The following is an 18,540-nucleotide window of genomic DNA, read 5'->3' as shown; positions in this document are numbered from 1 at the left end:
CTTTTCTGTAGCACTTTTGCAAGTAGCCACCACCCCAGATTCAAGAGTGGACACTATTTCCTTCACCCTACTCTGTTTAATATGTGAAGCTTGCTTTGTAAGTCACATACTGTAAACATTTAATAGAATTGTAACCTTTGAATCTGATGGGATTTTAAAGCTTGAAAGCCTCTTCGGTCACAGGAAACTTTGACAGACATTTGACTTATTTTGAAGGTGCTATTTATGTGTGTGTGTGTTGACAAAAATGGGAATGTGTTTGCAAAGAAGGCCGGATAACAACAACATGGGTATTGTCACTGTAGCTTCACTCAGCTGGTTCAAAATGTGTGTGTCTGTGGGTGTATGTGTGTGTGTGAGGACCAAAGCAGCACCATCATGCCCGGAGCTCAGGGTTCACCCTTGTCTGCAGCGGGTACTGTGATGCAGACGGACAGCTCTCTCTTCGGTGCTCTTGGGCATGTGCGTGCATGTGTGCGTGCGTGCATTTTGAAATCAGGAGCAGGCCAACATATATTGTGCTTGGTCGGTGGCTGACCTCAAAGTTCAGGTGTCATTCACAGCCTGAAATGTAGCCCCTGCACCAGTTTCCTTTATTGGAGTTAACCAAACAGACATTTGCCTTGTGACGGAGAAACATTCACAAAACCCGGCTTTCCCCGTGCTAAGATCATCTGTAAGGACGCCAGCATCTCTGCAGCCACAGGGTGTGTCTTTCCTGTTCAAGACACGCCGAGGGACGCTGGCAAGCCCACCGACAGGGAGGAGGAAAAACAGCCCGGAGTTTCTGATTGTCCTCACCAGTGTTTACTTTGTTTTAGGGGAATACATCAACACCCTGTTCAATGTGTAATCCCACTGTAATTAAATGTGACTTCTCTGACTGGCCTTTCGGGTTGTGCGAGTGGTGCAGCCGAGTGCATAAGCAGATGTGACTGCATTTAAGAATTTAATGCAGACGTGTCACGGCTCATTGTACCGGCCCAAGAGACGGATAGTTGTGCTTTTGGTTGTCAAGGAAAGCTTTCTGCTACGCCGCTGAGCATTTGAATATTTCAGGTTTGGAAATTTTGCCTCGGTAAAAAGATCTTATTTTAATGGTGTCAGAGCTGTCTTACCTATCATGCTCTCGACCAGACGCTGCACGCTCGCTTGAAACACGGGTGGTTTGTTTACCTCTTTTCGCATCAGCGTGCTCCTCCTCTCCTCCTGTTTTTGTTTTGGCAAAAAAAAAAAAAATGTGTTGGATTATTTCAGCACGTTCTGTTGCAAACCACTTTCATGTGTGAAGGATTACACCAATAAATGTATTTCCTTTCGGGGCAAAGCTCCAGAGGCGCCCATCAGTGAAAGGGGGGGGTGTTCTTGATGAGAAGGTTGTCAATCACACCACCCACTACCACGTCCCAAAGCTCTCCTTCCTTTTAACACCATCTCCGCCCCATTTTTCCACTCGTTTCCTCCCTGCTACTTCCTGCTTGAGTAATACACTGTAGTTAATATTCTGTTTTTATATAAAATATTTAGACCATAGCAAGGGTTTTAAAATAAGGGCAAGCAGATCTCTCTATGGAATTTGACTGTGCTGCCACCATGGAGAGGTAGGGGAACTGAGCACCTAACGCAGCTGTTTTAGTCATCCTGTGAGCTGAATGTGTACGCAGACTGCACACAATATCGCAAATGTGTCATTAATGTAACATCAACTTGAACAAAACACATTGCAAAAATTGACTTGTGATGGATGTTTTCACCACCTGTGCGTTCATGGTCAACTTATCTAGCCGATCAGAAGGCGCGTGAAGTCGGGCACATCGGGCACGGCTCCAGTGAGTTATGGATGCACCGAAACCTTCAAAGTGTTTTAAGGTCTTTATAAGCAAAGCTTGTGTTTCCACCTGCAAGAGCTCAGTCTTTTGCTCCGTGGATGGCGTGCTCACGATTCACGAAATCTATTTAAACTTATGCAGTTCCTAAAGAAAAGGCACTATGAATCAGTTAATAACCTTTTATATATATTTTTTTAAATCAAAGAAGAAATGTCGACAGTCAGATAAGCGCCTTGCTGCCGGTGTTGGAAGCTGCAGATGCATGTGGGGAAGAAAAAACCAAAAACCCCAGCTGGTGTAAATTAGGGGCAAGAGACAGAGTGCTGTTATTTGTAGGAAAAAATGCTTGATCATCATCTACATAAGTGTTTGTATTTACCACAAATCATATTTTTATTGCAGTGCCAGAGAATATTATTACACACTGCATGGTCACCTCACATCATGCAGCTTTAGCATGTGCCGCTTTGTCTTAAAAAGGAAAAAAAGAAGCATTTCCATGTGTGTGTTTTGTGTCGTTTGTGGTTGTTGCAGCAGAGGACGGATTCCCAGCATGCTTCATGGAAGCTGATTTCAAATCTTGATATCCACGGAATGTAAATGTCTATGCTTTTTTTTTATTTTTTTTTTTTTGGCAGTGAGATTAACTTTTTTCCTCCTGTTTTCTCTGTGTCTCTGCAGTATAACTTTGTGGGGAGAATCCTCGGGCCCCGGGGACTCACAGCCAAACAGTTGGAAGCAGAGACGGGATGCAAAATCATGGTGCGAGGCAAGAGCTCCATGAGAGACAAAAAGAAGGTAAGCTTATCGAGCCCAGTGCTTTTCTCGTACGCCATTTATTGATGATAAACTCCCTCATTAAATTTCAGTCACACAGAAACAGATCTGTGTGTGTGTGTGTGTGTGTGTGTGTGGGGGGGGGGGTTAAAAAAAAACTAACAAATTATACTGAAGCTGATTTATTTTTCTTTACAATATTTTACTGCTGCCTTTTGAACAGTACGTTCGGTGTTTTGCCATTCGGTGCGACAGTTGTCACACAAAAACTTCACACCATCCCTGTAGAAATATGACGCAGGCACACGCTCGGTGGATGCCTCGTGGCTGCACGCTGACATTTGATAGCGCTGTTTGCAAACTGCTGTGCAGTGGAAAGTACAGAAGGCAGTAGTAAAGGCAGGCGACCGAGGCCAGGGCAGCCTCTATTTCTGGACCTCCTGAGCTGAGGTTGTAGACATAAAAGGCTAATGTTCTGTGTCTACATGTCCTAAAACCAACAGGGGGGGGAATTGTGCAGAAACCTCTTCTTTTTTTTTTCCTTTCATCCCCCCTAATTTGTTACCTGCACTTTTCCAGAGAACAATTAAAATCATGTCTGGTAGTCCACTGTTGCAGTTCTTTCAGGCCGGCCTTCTCTGAAATGGAGTATTTTAGTTGCATATGTTCCATTTTGACTCCCCATACCATTCAGCCAACGCAGATAATTGAACAAACTTGAACTTTAATTGCCGAAGCAGCACTAGCTCATGTGCATGCCCACAGGGGTCTCACGTGTGTCAGATCAGATTTAGTGATCTACTTTGAAGTTACCGTGAGGACAAATTGACAGTTTTGAAAATTGTGGTATTTCAAGCATCTGTGCATATTTGCCCATGGGCTTCAAACGGTGCTATAATGGCAGCTTTGGGCTGTTTTTCCTGTTTATTTTTTTTCCCCCATCACTGAGTGACACCTTTTGGAGATTAATCAGGTTGTTTTTTTTGTTTTTTTTTAATCTCTCTTTACTATTTACTTATACTTCCTAGTTATTCAGACTTGCCAGATAGTAATGAAATATTGTAGCCTATTTACATAAATCAGTTTTTGGCACTTGATATGGCAGCCACCTTTTTCTACACACAGGGTTCACTGTATTTCATAATAAAAGACCGCAGCGGAGGAATTAAAACTCACACAGACCTACAGACTTTCAGTCGAGTCATAATCTTAGAAGCTCCCGTATGCTGCAGGGCCAACGTTTTCGTCCGTCTTTCTTTTTTATGGTTTCTTCACGCGTCTTTTAATTTCTATCTCATCTCCCCATTTCCCTTGGAGTGTGTTCATTATCGTAGAACAAGATGAAGACACTCTGCTATGGCTCTTTCTTTGGAATTAGATCCAGTAGTAGTTATAAGGGAGGGTACATGCTCATGCATGTAGAAACCACACACACACACACACACACACACACACACACACACACACACACACACACACACACACACACACACACACACACACACACACACACACACACACACACTGACTTCAGAAGTTCGCCTTAGCTCATGACATGAATCTGTGATCACCTTCAGAATCTCTCACTATCTTCCAGCTTAATGACTCACTGATTCGTCTGTTTTTGTAGAGCCGCGACAAGACTTGAAAAGGCCCCCTGACACAATTAGTGTGTTACAAGTGTTACAAATCAATAAACGCAAGCGGGACCATTTCTTTACTTAAATTGAAAGTCGTTCAGGATTACCCAACATTTAAAGTGCGTCAGCGATGGTTGCGGTTGAAGCCGTAATGTTAATGGAAACAAAGATGCATTTTGTTTTTGGATGCAGCCATATAGCACAGATGCTTTTTTTTTTTTTTTTCCCCAGAGAGAGAGAGAGAGAGAGAATGCATTGGATTAATCTGTTTTTCCATCCATGAATCAGAACAATCATGAGGTTTGCTTGTTGGACCCCCGATTGCTCTGAGATGGCTCCAGAGTGTCATAGCTGTGTCTCGCAGCAGCAACAGCCTCCAGTCACTCCTTCCTCAGCCTCAGTATTTTCAGCTTGATGCCCCGTGGCAGCAGAGGATGCCACGGCAGCAGCTTAGCCAGTGTGTTTATTCAGGATCCATTAGCGGCAGCATTTTTATGCTCTCAATAATTCAGCTGGTTACTCCCTCATGGGCCGCACTGCCTGACGGAGAGTCGGCTCACTGGAGCCGCGCACTGGGAGCGAGCGAAGCAGGGACTGAGAGAGAAAGAGAGAAGCCGAGTGAAATAAAGCACAGTGGTGAGAGACGAAAGCAGATCAAAGAGAAAATAAGCAGGTAGAGAATAAATATACACTCATATATCAAACAAAGACGATCAAATGCTTATAATTAAAGATATGTTAATCAAATTTCACATTGACTTCCCATGGTATCTTTAATTCATGAGCCATCTACTCTTCACCTGGTATGGTATGGTATTCCATACTTCTTAACCAAACATAACTATGGAAATGTCTTTTCTTTTAATGTTTGATCTGCACTTTATTTTAGCTTCACATTTATCTACATTAGCAGTGCTTTTTCAATTAAGGAATACTGCTATGATGTTGAATTCCTTTTAGATCAAGTCCCTGTTATTTTGACTATAGATGGAAAAGGTATTTGCTTATAGACGAACAATGTTTATTTAGCATCCTTCAAAATGATTGAATTACAAATATGCAGTGTTTATGTATTGGCAACTGAAATTATTTGAAAGTTACAGCTTTAGTGCAAAACCTTAAGTATAAACTGCAGACAATAAAGACGGGGGTATTTTGAATAAAAAGCTTTAACCAACACAGAACAAGTATTCCGGTTTGTGAATCCCAACAGCCGCACCTTGAAAACAGTGTTTAAAAAAACAACTAACCAAACCTGTTTTAGTTAAAACTCAGGTTGAAGCGGAGCAGATGAGATTGCTCGAGGTAGAGCAATCCAGTGCCGCAACACTGCATCCAGAAGCCTGAGAAGTAAAACCAGTCTGTCTGACACATTTGTTGAAGTAGGATAGGCGAACTCTCACGCCTGTAATTATAGTCCAGGCCGTTATGAAGGACCCCTAGTGGAGCTTACGTTCCCATCACCTTTAGCTCTGCCATGGCAGCTCTGTCTCTGTTTTTTACTCCTACACTCCTGCTTAATACAAAACAACAGCACAAACAACTGCAATTAAATTACAGGGATGTTATATCGACCGATGCACTCATGGAATTGGGATTTCCCTTCCCCTTTTTGCACTCCACAATTCCCTGATTCTATTTTGCCTGCTGCGCATCAAGATTACGGTTAGCACAACAGACAGCAGTGTTACTCAGATCCAAACTAAATGTCCTCTCAGACTTTTCGAGGCGCTCTCTATCAAACGAATTTGCTTTGATTTGTTTTTTTTGTTTTTCTTGCTGATTGTCCCCAACCCATAATAACCAAAACTGTGGCATCAGCACAGTCACTCGAGGGAGCCGAGTAAGCCTCTGGTTTGAACTATCATCTTCTGGCAGCCAATAGACGATGTCACAGCACAGCTCCTACATTTTATTGCTTATGAACTAATATGTGACATTGGCAGCCGATATGCTGAATTTGATTAGCCTGCTGGCACGGCAGCAAGCAAACTTGTTTTGTTTAAACCAGAAGCCAACCTTTTTCTTTTTTTTTTTTTACTCATCTCTTCTGCCAGAGCACTGGAAGCTTGTTTTGTCTTTATTAAGTCTCAAGAGTCCAAGTGTTTCAATGACCCGGTATTACTTTTCGGGTGCCTCAGGGTTAATGTCTTCAAATGGCTCTAAAAGGCCAAAAGGTGGATAGATGCAGTGGGTCTCAGCATATAAATGGCTGTGGAGCTACCATTACAGTGTGTCTCACTGCTTATAATTTATACTATATCCTTTGGATCTTCTTCCCACACAGAGCTGGAAATAGTGACACTTAAGCGAGCTGCTCGGCGATAGTTTGTCACACGCAGTGTGACCTTACCAGCCTTTTAGATTCAGATCTCACATGTGGCAATTAGTCCAATTTTGATCATTAAATTCAATAGAATTGAGAGGCAATTGCTTCACATGTTCACATGCACATATCACATGTCCAATAGAGAGTTGTGTCTGCTCTTTAGAACAGCATAACGAACCTGCTTGACCTCCACACAACAAACCACCCTATGGTGGACCCATGAAACAGTGTTACCAAATCTGTTGCCATATTTGGAGTTTTCAGACTTCTCTTGTGACTAGTTTTCAGAAAAATTAGGAGTGACATTAACTATATATGATCTCATTGGAGACTTGATTGGAGCAGTGGTTCCCTTCCCTGCCCCAATGCCCTGTACTCCTACAAGTTCCCTAAATGCCCAGACTGCTAATAAATTAGCCATTGTGGGGGATTTAATTCTTAACACATTTAGGGTGTTTTCCGTCATGATAATTGCGATTTCAATATCAATTAAAGTAATTAGAAAATGATGCAGTCTATTGTTACTTTACAGTATGTTTTACAGAAATGCAGGATAAAAAAAAGGTTTATCTTTAGAATAATCGTTTGCATTTTCTTGCTTTTTCCTGTTTCGGTTTATAGCCCACTTTTAATTTCATGTACCTTGATCAACGCTGATCCTTTTTTTTTTTATCTCCAGCCTCATGTGACCTCTCTTATCCTTCCATGCCCCTGCAGCCCCCCACTGTATGCCTGTTCGGTCTGCTGGCATCAGGCTTCAGTCGGTCTGAACTCAGTTGGGAGTTTCTCTAGTGGCATTAGCATAGGCTCTACTCAGAGCAGGGTGGGACACAAGTAGAAGTGTAAAAATGTTTCATACCTCGCTACTTAAGTACAAAGCTATAGCTTCCACATGCATCAAGTCCCACTCTGTTTTCTGTGAAGTACCAGGGATTGGAAATAATGTGCAGTTGTGTACTATCCTACATGTCCTTAAGCTATGCAACAAATCCAGACTGAAAGAGGGTCTATATAGTAACATAGAAACAGCGGTGCCTCTTGTTTTGTGCTGAGCCTTATAAGATAAAAAAAAAAAAAAAAGCTATTTTTTTTTTTTTTTTTTTTCTAACCTTGAGCATGTGGTGTCAGCCATGTTGTGAAAACTTGGGCCTTCAATTTTATTGGGCTCAAGCTGAGGGGTGTGAAATCCAGCAGGCAAACAGGTGCTGTACAGACGATGGAAGTGGGACAGCATAACCAGCAGTCTTTCCCTCTGATCCTCTTCTATCGAGTCGGTATTCATACTGTTCATTCACACTGCATATTTTTAACAAAACCGATTGCCCTCCGGTATGTGGTTATTGCCTTGGCATTTCATGTCGGCCAATGCGGACATTGTGTTCAAAGGCCTTCCCAGTATTCCTGCTCACCCGCCCTCCTCCCTCCACCCTCCCCCACTAGTCTTCTTCCTGTTTGTCATGCTGTCACTTTCTCTCAGAGGGCACACACTGACCTTGTTCTCAGGCAGTCAGGCTGATGCGAGTGTGTGTGTGGTTTCCCCCAGATCCATTTGACTGCACTTCACACTAAATCAGAATTGGCCGATTGGAATGTGCGACGGACGTTTGTTAATCTATTTAAGTAATTTGCCATTAGCTACTTATTTGTGTGCCTAGCATGTGTCTTCATATTATCTCCTAGCATACAAAAGCAGGCTTTATGCCCTGTCGATCTTGTCCCTATAGGAAATGCTGAGTCACCTTCCAGTCCCCATGTCCCCTAATAGGCCATAAGCAAACAGCCCTGGTTAAATAATGGCCTGGCTGCTGAAAGTAGCCCCCACTCCTACCCACCCGGATGTGGAAAAGGGGGAAACGAGAGTGGAATATTGAACTTTATTTCTGTGTGTGCGTGCGCGTGTGCGTGTGTGTTGTAAAGAGCAGTGCCATGGCAACAGCTCTCTGTAGAGTAGAAAGCAGGTGGGTGGCACTCGGCTCTGGCTCTAAGGTGTGTGTGTGTGTGTGTGTGTGTGTGTGTGTGTGTGTGTGTGTGTGTGTGTGTGTGTGTGTGTGTGTGTGTGTGTGTGTGTGTGTGTGTGTGTGTGTGTGTGTGTGTGTGTGTGTGTGTGTGTGTGTGTGTGTGTGTGTGTGTGTGTGTGTGTGTGTGTGTGTGTGTGTGTGTGTGTGTGTGTGTGTGTGTGTGTGTGTGTGTGTGTGTGTGTGTGTGTGTGTGTGTGTGTGTGTGTGTGTGTGTGTGTGTGTGTGTGTGTGTGTGTGTGTGTGTGTGTGTGTGTGTGTGTGTGTGTGTGTGTGTGTGTGTGTGTGTGTGTGTGTGTGTGTGTGTGTGTGTGTGTGTGTGTGTGTGTGATGTCAGGTCGATCACCTGCAGTGCTCCACAGTGCATTGTTTGTAATTAGACACCCTCACAGGACCCCATTACTCCAAAAAAAAGAGTGATCTGAAGTTGAGGGGGGCTTGTATGGGTGGGAGTCAACAACACTGTACAGAACAGAAGGAAGTGACAGCTTGAGACTTACTAAAGAAATCACAATTTATAATTTTTTATGCAAATTCAATAATTGAGGGTTATAAAACCCTTTCAATCGTTTTAACACGCTGTCACCCGTCAAGCATGCAAGATTGTTTTTAAACAAACTAGTCCTCAACTTCTCACCTTAGTCGGAAGTGGTCAGCTATCATATCACCAGCTTTCAGTGACATTTGACTCTAACTGAAAAGCTTTTAATGTGGGCTCACTGCACTCACTGTCTGTGGGGCAACAAGAAGAAGGAAGAAAATGGCTCTAGTGCATGTGCTATAATCACAATTCTGAGTTTAGTCAGGCCACCACGAGCCATTTGTCTCTATCCAGTGTTACCGTTTCACAAGAGTTCAGTGTGGGAACAGAAACAGAAAGCATTTTGAAACCTTTGCCACACCAATTCAAATCACAAAAATGCTCCCTATTTACCCATTTTGAAAGAAAAAAACAGCAGCAGAGGTTGTTTTTGAATACAGCCCATTTTGCCTTCCAGGTATATTCATTGTACAGTTTGGGACCTTGTGAGAGTCTCGGCTTCTGCCTTTTTATAGAAAGGAAAACGACTCCCTGAGAGAGCTATTGTTGCTGCAACAGTATTGTCCTCACAAACATGCTCGCCTGATGCAGACCCCTTATGTATCTTCACACACTGTCCTGCAGCGCTTTGAACTACATCCACATCATAATTTCATTCCTACTAGTAAAGTTGGCATGGTTTGAAAATCCCCATCCATCGCTCTCTGATCCCTGCATCCATCCATCTTTTACTGATATTAATTGCTGCAGGGCTGGCTGTCATCTTTGCCTCTGTGAAGCGAGGGATCTATTAAAGAAGGGTGTCCTTTCAAAGTTAAACCTAAATAGCTGACTAAAGGGCCGGTGCTGTCATCCTGTTTCTCTTCACAGGGCCTCGCCGTCCTCTGTGTATGCCTGCCTCTTGCCTCTGCTTCCTCTGATATGCTGTGTTACTGCACTGGTGCTCCAACACACCCACACTGTCACATCCACTCACCGTCTCTCTCGCTCTTCCCGTTTCTGTGTCCAGGAGGAGCAGAACAGAGGGAAGCCGAACTGGGAACACCTAAACGAAGAACTTCATGTCCTGATCACAGTGGAAGACACACAGGCCAGAGCTGAGCTCAAGATGAGAAGAGCAGTGGAGGAGGTCAAGAAGCTCCTCGTACCCGCTGTGAGTACATACACGAGCTCTTCTGTGCAGCGGGAGCCGCTTCTCGCTTGATTAGGTGTTTAATGTTTACCACGAGTGCCATGATTTGAATTTTCCTGAAAGATAAATGACACGGTTCCCTTTTGATTTAGTAACGCCGCAGTGCTTTCCCGTGCTCAGCGATCGTAGTCGACACAACAGGATGGCTGAGTTGCATATGGCACATCACCTCTACCCCACTGTTAGCATCCTGTTTACTCCCATAAATAAGACCAGGGGAACAGGTTGGCTCTACCTCCAGTGGAGAGGAAAAACTAGCTGCTCACACCTCCTGCGACCGGCACATTTAATCTCCGCTTCCCCTCTGCCCACACTTCCTCATACACTATGTCACTGGTCAGGGCCGCTGGTATTTAATTTTTTTTTTTGGCAGGCTTCATGTATTTTTGTTCTAAACTTGGGGTGACCATGTGGGTAGGCAGCTGAAGGCCCATATTTACCACCAGGTGGCAATGCACAGGGTTTGGTGATCTGTGCAAATGGGGCCAGCAATGCAAGGTTAGATTATATATGCAGTTTCACTTGAATTGTAACCTTGTTAGGCTGCTTTGCTTTGTACATGTTTCCCTGTTAATGCAAAATGATGCTTTCTTTCTGCATTGTTTCACTTGGGGAGAACCAAAGGCACGAAGGACATTTGCCGCAGATGTGACTGCATCATATTTTATCAGCGTCCAATATTTCAGTAGTATTGTTTGGAAGCCTTCTACAACAACCAGCCAATAATCCCATACCCCCCCCCCCCAGAAAAGCCGAGGGCAACACATATGCTATTCTCCCTGTAGAACACGATGCACTTGGATGGCGCAGTACATTTTTTAACAACATTGATCAACAGTCTTCATTGGATGAAAAATGTGCACTGAAGCACTTGTACACACTTTAAAAGAACTGATCACATGACATAGTTTTGCATAACATTGCTGTGTAGAGACTAAGAAAACTGTCTTTTTCTTAGATTCTAGATGGACATTTCAGTAATTTGCAGAAGGAACATCCCTCATTAACCAGCGCTCACTCATTTTAGGCTCCGTTTCTTCTCAGCCGACACTCGCAAATTAAAACAGACTGTAGGTCACAGGTTACTTGACTTGATGACAATAACGCGGCAGGCATCCAAATTTGTGATGAAATCCATCAGTCCAGGACATTCACCAATCAGCCTGTCCATCACACTGTGGCAGGTTCTGGGGCTATAAGACTTTTTTAGGCAGCGCAGCCTTATGTACAAACATCTTGCACCGAGATGCCTTCTTATAGCTCCTTCTAAGTGTGATATTTCTTCCCTTTCAGTCTCGGAGAGGTCTCAGCCTTGTTTGACAGTGTGAAAAGCACTTTAATTCTTGTCCTCTTGTTTCTGGATTGACTTGTCTTCGTTCAGCCTCCCTTGTCATTCCGAAATTTACTTGTTCTGTTTTTGAGTGTTAAAGATCCCCACAGCCTGTATGTATACCCAAAGGATGCCGACACATACACATGCACTCAAACATGTGTGCGTCTGCTCACGTAAACTCGAGGATGAAGCTTAAATCTGGACGCGACAATGTTCTGAACAGTCGCACAGAATGACTCGCTGTTAGCACACATGTGTTGGCACATACACAACAGAACCCCTTTTAAGTCGGTGACAGCTCTTGGCAGCTAAAACTCATCTGAATGGAGTGCCGCAAAAAATAGCTTTCTCGCTTTTCTAGAAATCTCTGTGCATTTTGCAGCCTGACAAGTCCATTAAAGATGGTCTTGTGAATCAGTACCTGAAACATAGAGTGGTTTTAAGAGAGACTCTTTTTTTTTTTTCCCTCAAGCACAAGAAAGCAGCTTCTGGCTCTTTTGAGACACTCGTCAAACCCTGCTTATAAAAAGTTTCAGTCTCACCATAATTCAAACAGAGCTAATTATTCACATGCAGTCCACTAAATGCCCCTTTTTTTCCCCATTCAAGAGGAACTCTCTGCTCAGTTACACATCATGAAAAGATCCTTCCATTAGCTGCACATTGTTGGTTGAATGTTTCCTCTCAAATGTAGATGAAATACTATGATGATTTTTCTTATAGCATCACAATGGCTTCACCCACCAACATTTAGTGAATCAAAATATCAGCAAAGGTTTCAGTTCACGATGACAAAATAAGTGTCTCGTCACTCTCGGAGCAATATATATATATATATATATCCAAAAACCCTTTAGCGCTCCATATTTTTTTCATGTCATTGTGTGTATCGGTATGCACACGTGTCAGGAGTGGGCGTAGGACTGGTTGGCAGTAATGCCCTTTATCGTGCTAAACTAAATTGGATTAAAGTATGGACGTGCTGAATACGCACTGTTCTAATGAAGGGCATCTTCTCCACATTTGGCAGCGTAAAATCGCTTTTATTACATCGCGCAGGAAACAAGATGAGGTCACGCTTTTTATTCTCTTTCAAGGAAAAGGCTTCAGTTGTCATTGAAGAGGGCCCAGCTGCGGAAATGAAACGAGGAGCGCAGGGGATTGAGTGATAACCAAGAGGTTGTTTTGTCTGCGGGCCTGGCCTTGAGCTGATTTTAAAGGCTTTATAAGGATAGTTTTGTTTTAGAATAATCTCACAATTGACTGATTTGGCAACAGAGGACCAGAATGTCTGGCATGGAAAACCCCATAGTTAACCAGCTAAGCTATAGTTACACAGTCTGGCTCATAGTGTCCAATTATATGCTGAGAAATTAGTTTTGTAACTGCAGTGATGTTCAGTGGGAAAGAGGTCATTTTAATATGTAAAAAAAAAATCACTTTGTTTGAAGTATTTCTATTCCAAATCTTTAAGTAGAGCTGTTGCTTTTAAACTTTGATCCAATACTACTGTTAAAAAGTGTTTTGATTCAGTTAGTTTGTGCTTTTGGTATTCAACTCATTCAACATACTTAAATTTCATTGAATTTCCTTGATGATATTTTTGTTGTGCTTTATCTGACTGCAAAGTTAACGGATTTAATCCGATTATGCATGTAGCATTAAAGAAGTATTGACACCTTCTACAGACCTTTCACCAAACTACATAGCGGCATTTCGCAATTATCACTTTCTCACATTTAGAGAATTTAACAATTACAGAGTACCCCCGGCTAGCTCAGTTGGTAGAGCGTGAGACTCACAATCTCAGGGTAGTGGGTTCGTGTCCCACGCCGGGTCCCACCTTCCCGTGGGCTCACCACCTGCTGTTTCTTAATCGGTGCGATGTGATCTGGATGACAGTGATCAGACTGCCACTCCCGCGACCCGGAAACAGATAAGCGGAAGAAAATAGATGGATGGATGGATGGAACAATAACAGAGTGACTTTGAAGCAAATCACAATCAAATAGTAAACTCTGTTACGTACAGTCGTTGACATTCTCGCTGCAGATGTGAAGCTGGAAGGCAGTACAGATGAGAAGCTTTTTAAATTTGCACTGCCTTTTCTTTCTGCCCCTGATGTTGCTCTTTTGCTCCCCAGTCCTGTGAACTATTCAACTCCATGTGAACTGGGAGCCGGGGAGCATGGGTGAGATGAGAGAGGCAGCGGGAGGAAGGGAGAGAGAGCTGGGTGGGAGAGCTTGATTGAGCTACTCTTTCAAGTGTGGATTTACTCCACTGATCCTGCCCTAGTGCGCACATACACACTACAGCAGACGCACACACACAGATGTGCACGCCCAGAAAAATGCTCCCACATGCATGCACATGCACACACATACACACTAACTGAAATGCTCTGCTGATCCTCCGAGTCCTTCATTAAGGCCCTCAAACGGAGCCGGCAGCGCAGCCCCACTGCACTTTAGGTAACCTCCGTTCAGATACTTGCAGAGCGGCATGCAGAAAACCCTGAACGGCCCATTCCACTTCCCCTTCCTGTCACTTGACGAGCGGGACTGGTTGGGCCCGCAGGCATTCATTGTCATGCGACTGACATGAAGACTCTGACCAACTGTGAGAAAGGCAGAACGCCCGACTTGTGTGTCTGCCAAGATTATGCAGAACGGCGTCGTCATAACAAATAAGAGTCAGCTCTCATCTGACTTGTGTAAACAGACAACAGCTTAAATCCAAATCCATGTGAATCACCTCCATATGTTATCAATGATCTTCTGCTGAGATGTACTCCCCATGTCAAACAAAGCCTGGATGACAACCACAGAAAAGAAAAAAAGAAAAATCACAGCCTGGAAACGGCACAGAGGACACGACACATCCCTATGACTTTCTACCAGGTTGAACCTGGTCTTCCTGACAGGTTTGTGTATAATCCTCATTAAAAGGCCAAGTGAGACCTCTGCACCAGGTTCCAGCTTAATACACATCCTGTCAGTTCTGTTTAATTAGGTTAAAGCAGGAATTTTTAGCTCGAGAGCAGAGGGGGGGGAACACCTGCGGTGACGTCACAGATCCGGGTGCAGCCACACGCCATGTAGTTCCAGCCGTCTCCAAATGATTTACTGCCGATGTACTTTTTAATTGGCAGTAACCATGTTAGTCAAGGGATACATTAAATTTGTATTAAATTATATTAAAATACACAGACTGTTACACAGTGAGTGGGTGTGATGGAGAGAGGAAGGGGGGGGTTGTAAAAAAGAGGAGACTACTGGATGAGATGGCTTCCTTTGTGCCATGTCTGTGATATTATGTCTATTGAAGTGTTTTTTAAATGTATTATTGTGTGATCTGCAGTAATCTGATCAATCCCTATGACAACTCATTTAAATCAGTGATTGATAATGCGGCCACGGTCACTGTTGCTTGTATTTCCTATTTGTCAAATGGCGACATAAGAGTGCTCAAGTGCTGAGAGAAATGTCTTTCTGTTTACATTTTGCTTTTAAGCACTCAAGCTCATAGAAAGCCTCTGCTCAACTCAATAGTCTTGGAGTAGATTTTATGAGAGGGATGCAAGAATGGCACTATGTCTCATCTGAGGAACGTTTGCAACATGAACACCAAGAAAAGAAAATCTATGCAGAGTTATTAGATTTGTTATTGTTGTTATTTATTAGAATCAAATCAGTGGTAATTCAGTGTTGCCAGGAGGACATTTATATTTGGTCTGAACATCATTTTCAGTTTTAAAGGCCAACATTGTTGACATGAATACATTCTATATTATTAAAACCTGATTCTAAATATGTCACATCACAAGTCAACCTCTGACGCGGTACCTCATATTCTCTGTAGGAAAAAGCAGGTTGCTTGCAAAGTTGATTGTGATCTTTCATTATTCGTTTTTCCCTGTTATACTTGTGAAATTACTTGATTTGCAAGGTCTTCCAGTTTATGTCAACCAGTGTTGCCTGAATCTGTGCAGTGACTGCAGAGAGTCTCTGTAATGTACCAACAGTACATTAAGACAGGGAATTGTGTGGTTTTGAGACTCTTAACACGCTCTGACACACATATAGTGCATTCAAAACACCAGAATGGTTGGGTTTGAAAGGAGAGCAGCACACAGAAAGAAAGAGCCGGTTGGCTTTGGGGCACTTTGGCCCCGGAGAGGCGAGTGCATGTCTCCCTGAATGAAACTGTCATTGCCGAGAACAAAGTGAGCATGCGAGCAGCAGCGAGCAGACAGTGGCCTCGAGCACTACTCTCCATTTGTGGGACAGAGGGAAACCAGTCTTGTGTCCTGACTCCTGCTTCCTGCTCCCTCTTGTACTCCTGTCTCCATCGCTCTTGCCTCCATCCGTCTGTCGCCCATATTTGAAGTTCTGTTTTACACATTCTTACACTTGTGGAGTTCCTCCGAATTTAAGAGATGACTCCATAATATTATGTGTGTTATTTTTATAGATGCCCTGGCAGCATCTGGCAAAGTTAAAACTTTCCAACAGTTATCAAGTTTAGTTTCTCACTCTGGTTCTCTTATGCCAAGACCAAGTTTCTTTTTCTTTTTCTTTTTTTATGTGCAGGCTTGACTGTGTCTTTTGCTCGCCTGAATCTTCTGTCCCTCCTCTCTCCTCTTTGTGAAGGACCACCTTTCAGAACAAACATACAGTACATGGTGTTTTTTTTTTTTTTGTGAAAGGCAGACAGATGGACCTTAATGGATGCCAAGCTTGGCGATCTGCGGGGTGTTGTGTCTGTACTCACCAGTATGCATCCGGCTTGGCAGAGTGTACAATGGCAGCACCATCAGAACCACTCAGTCTGGAAAGGAACAGGCACCGAGAGAAGATGAGGCAGAACAATCAGAGCTAGATTTAAACAGTGGAAGTCTGTTCTAGGCAGTAGTGTACTGACTTAGCAATCAGCAAACACCTCTTTTTGTTTTTCTCCTTCTCTTTCTGGTTCTCACTCTCTCCTTCTCTCTCTCTCTCCCACTCCGTCAGCAGTGTATGACAAATGAGTACAAAACACCATCTGGCTGCATCCATCCATGTGTGCCTCTCCAATTAATGATGTTTATTCTCTGTTAGACCTACCTATCACTACCATTCTTCTCATATTTACTCTTAATCTACTTCCCCTCATCTTGCCCTCATTCATGTGCGATACTCGGCATTAGCCATGAGCAGCATAACTAATTTCTTGACTGATTGGTTTGCGTGCACCCTTAGGTCCTGTTTACATGGCAACGTTTCAAGTGAAAACGCATCATTTTTGCGTTAACGTTTCAGAAAACTTTCACATTTACACAGCAACATTATGGAAAGAATCTCTGTCTTCACAGCAAGGACAGAAACTGAAAATAATGTGGTTTTCATGTTGGGCCATGAGGGGGTACTGTTGGTTGGTTTTGTAATGAAACCAAACACGTATACACAGAGAACAATACGGTATACACATTAGCAATAGGAGTACCTGGACGTTCGTATGGACAGACAACCAAGTTGGATTTCCATTTCAGGTGATTCGCAACTATAAAACTACAAAGTCCCAGTAGAACATTAACTGGGAATCATGACACTTTGGAGTCCACCATTGCTAATATACTCAACTTGCGCATGCACAATAGCAGCCCAAACATTTTCTAAAGAGTTCCACCTTGGGAGCTGTTGTCAAAAAGTTGCATTGCATTGTCAATGGCAAGGATTGGGTAGTAGTAAAGCACTGTTGTCATGTAAACAGACACCCAAAACGCAACAAATATTTTGTGTTTTCACTTGAAATTGTTGCTGCATTAACGGGACCTCTCTGGTCGTCACCGCACAAAGTTTCATTGCTCAGTTCCCCAACAGGTGTTTCACATTTAATGAATAAACTTCATGTTACCAGCACTATAAAGCGTAACATGATTTAGCCAGCTCTGATAGGCTTCTAAAGCTTACAGGCTGCTTGTATGTAGATGACTTTTAGTCCACCTGGCAGCTCCCCTCTCTCTCTCTCCACACTGTTATTACCTTCATCGTGCTAATGAAGGAGCTGGATTGGATCATATTAACCTCCTGATCTCTACCTCCCTGGACACCACAGCTACAACAGGCTGGACTGCACTGTTCACTGCTCCCATTATACATATGTACGTATGAGAGAGTGGAGAGTGACGAGCCCATCCCATCTGCACCAAGACGCAGCATCTCCCACATGAATGTTAATCATCTTTTTAATTGGCTTCCTTGACTTGATGACCTCTACTTGAGACGGCAGGACTGCATCACTATGTTCCCGTTTTTAATTTTTTGTTGCTTTGCCTGTGTGTTTATGTTAATGCAAGGTTTTTAGTTTTCTTTTTCTTTTTCTAACATTGCATTCTGGCGTGGAGCAGTATAACCCCTTGACTCCCAGCACCCCTCTTGTCCTCCGCTTTCATTACTATCCATCTTCAGTCCTCTCACTCTTCACTCATGTATCCAGCCTTTTGGTCCATTTGTGCTCGAGCGAACATATCCAAGGCAGATACCTCGGTCTTGTATTGAAACCTTGTATTCAGGAGAGCAGTGGAGAGCAAACACTGAAACTGCGATGTATACATCACCTCCGATTAATGATCGAGATGTGATGAGTGGATAATTGGCATTGACCACTGACCACAGGAAATGTGGCTTTTCTGACACTTATGCCACTAAGAACCACTTTCCCCTTTTATCCTTCGCCATTTGATTGACCTGTTTGTCGGATGTGACCACATCAGTTCCGTCAGGTGAAACATTACTCACTCAAGCATAGACACACACCTTTACATTCCCCTTTCCCTTTTTGAAGCTTTCGCTAAATAACTGGCAAGTTCAAGTTCAGCTGCTTTCCACACACACACACACACA

At 43.3% G+C, this 18,540-nt stretch overlaps 1 protein-coding gene across 7 annotated transcripts in view; it reads left to right on the top strand.

Moving 5' to 3' along the window:
• qkia (QKI, KH domain containing, RNA binding a) overlaps positions 1 to 18,540 on the top strand; it is a 75,444-nt gene that overhangs the window by 39,111 nt on the left and 17,793 nt on the right. For all 7 annotated transcript variants that reach the window (XM_080480917.1, XM_080480913.1, XM_080480918.1 and 4 more), the window contains exons 3-4: positions 2,511 to 2,627; positions 10,141 to 10,284. In XM_080480917.1, coding sequence (XP_080337043.1) covers positions 2,511 to 2,627; positions 10,141 to 10,284 — 261 coding nt within the window. The remainder of the gene's footprint in view (positions 1 to 2,510; positions 2,628 to 10,140; positions 10,285 to 18,540) is intronic.

This window comes from Lipophrys pholis, assembly GCF_963383615.2.
Source record: "Lipophrys pholis genome assembly, chromosome: 14".
NCBI classification, from domain to species: domain Eukaryota; kingdom Metazoa; phylum Chordata; class Actinopteri; order Blenniiformes; family Blenniidae; genus Lipophrys; species Lipophrys pholis.
Note: the sequence above shows the minus strand (reverse complement) of the source record. Positions and strands in the feature narration are given on the sequence as shown.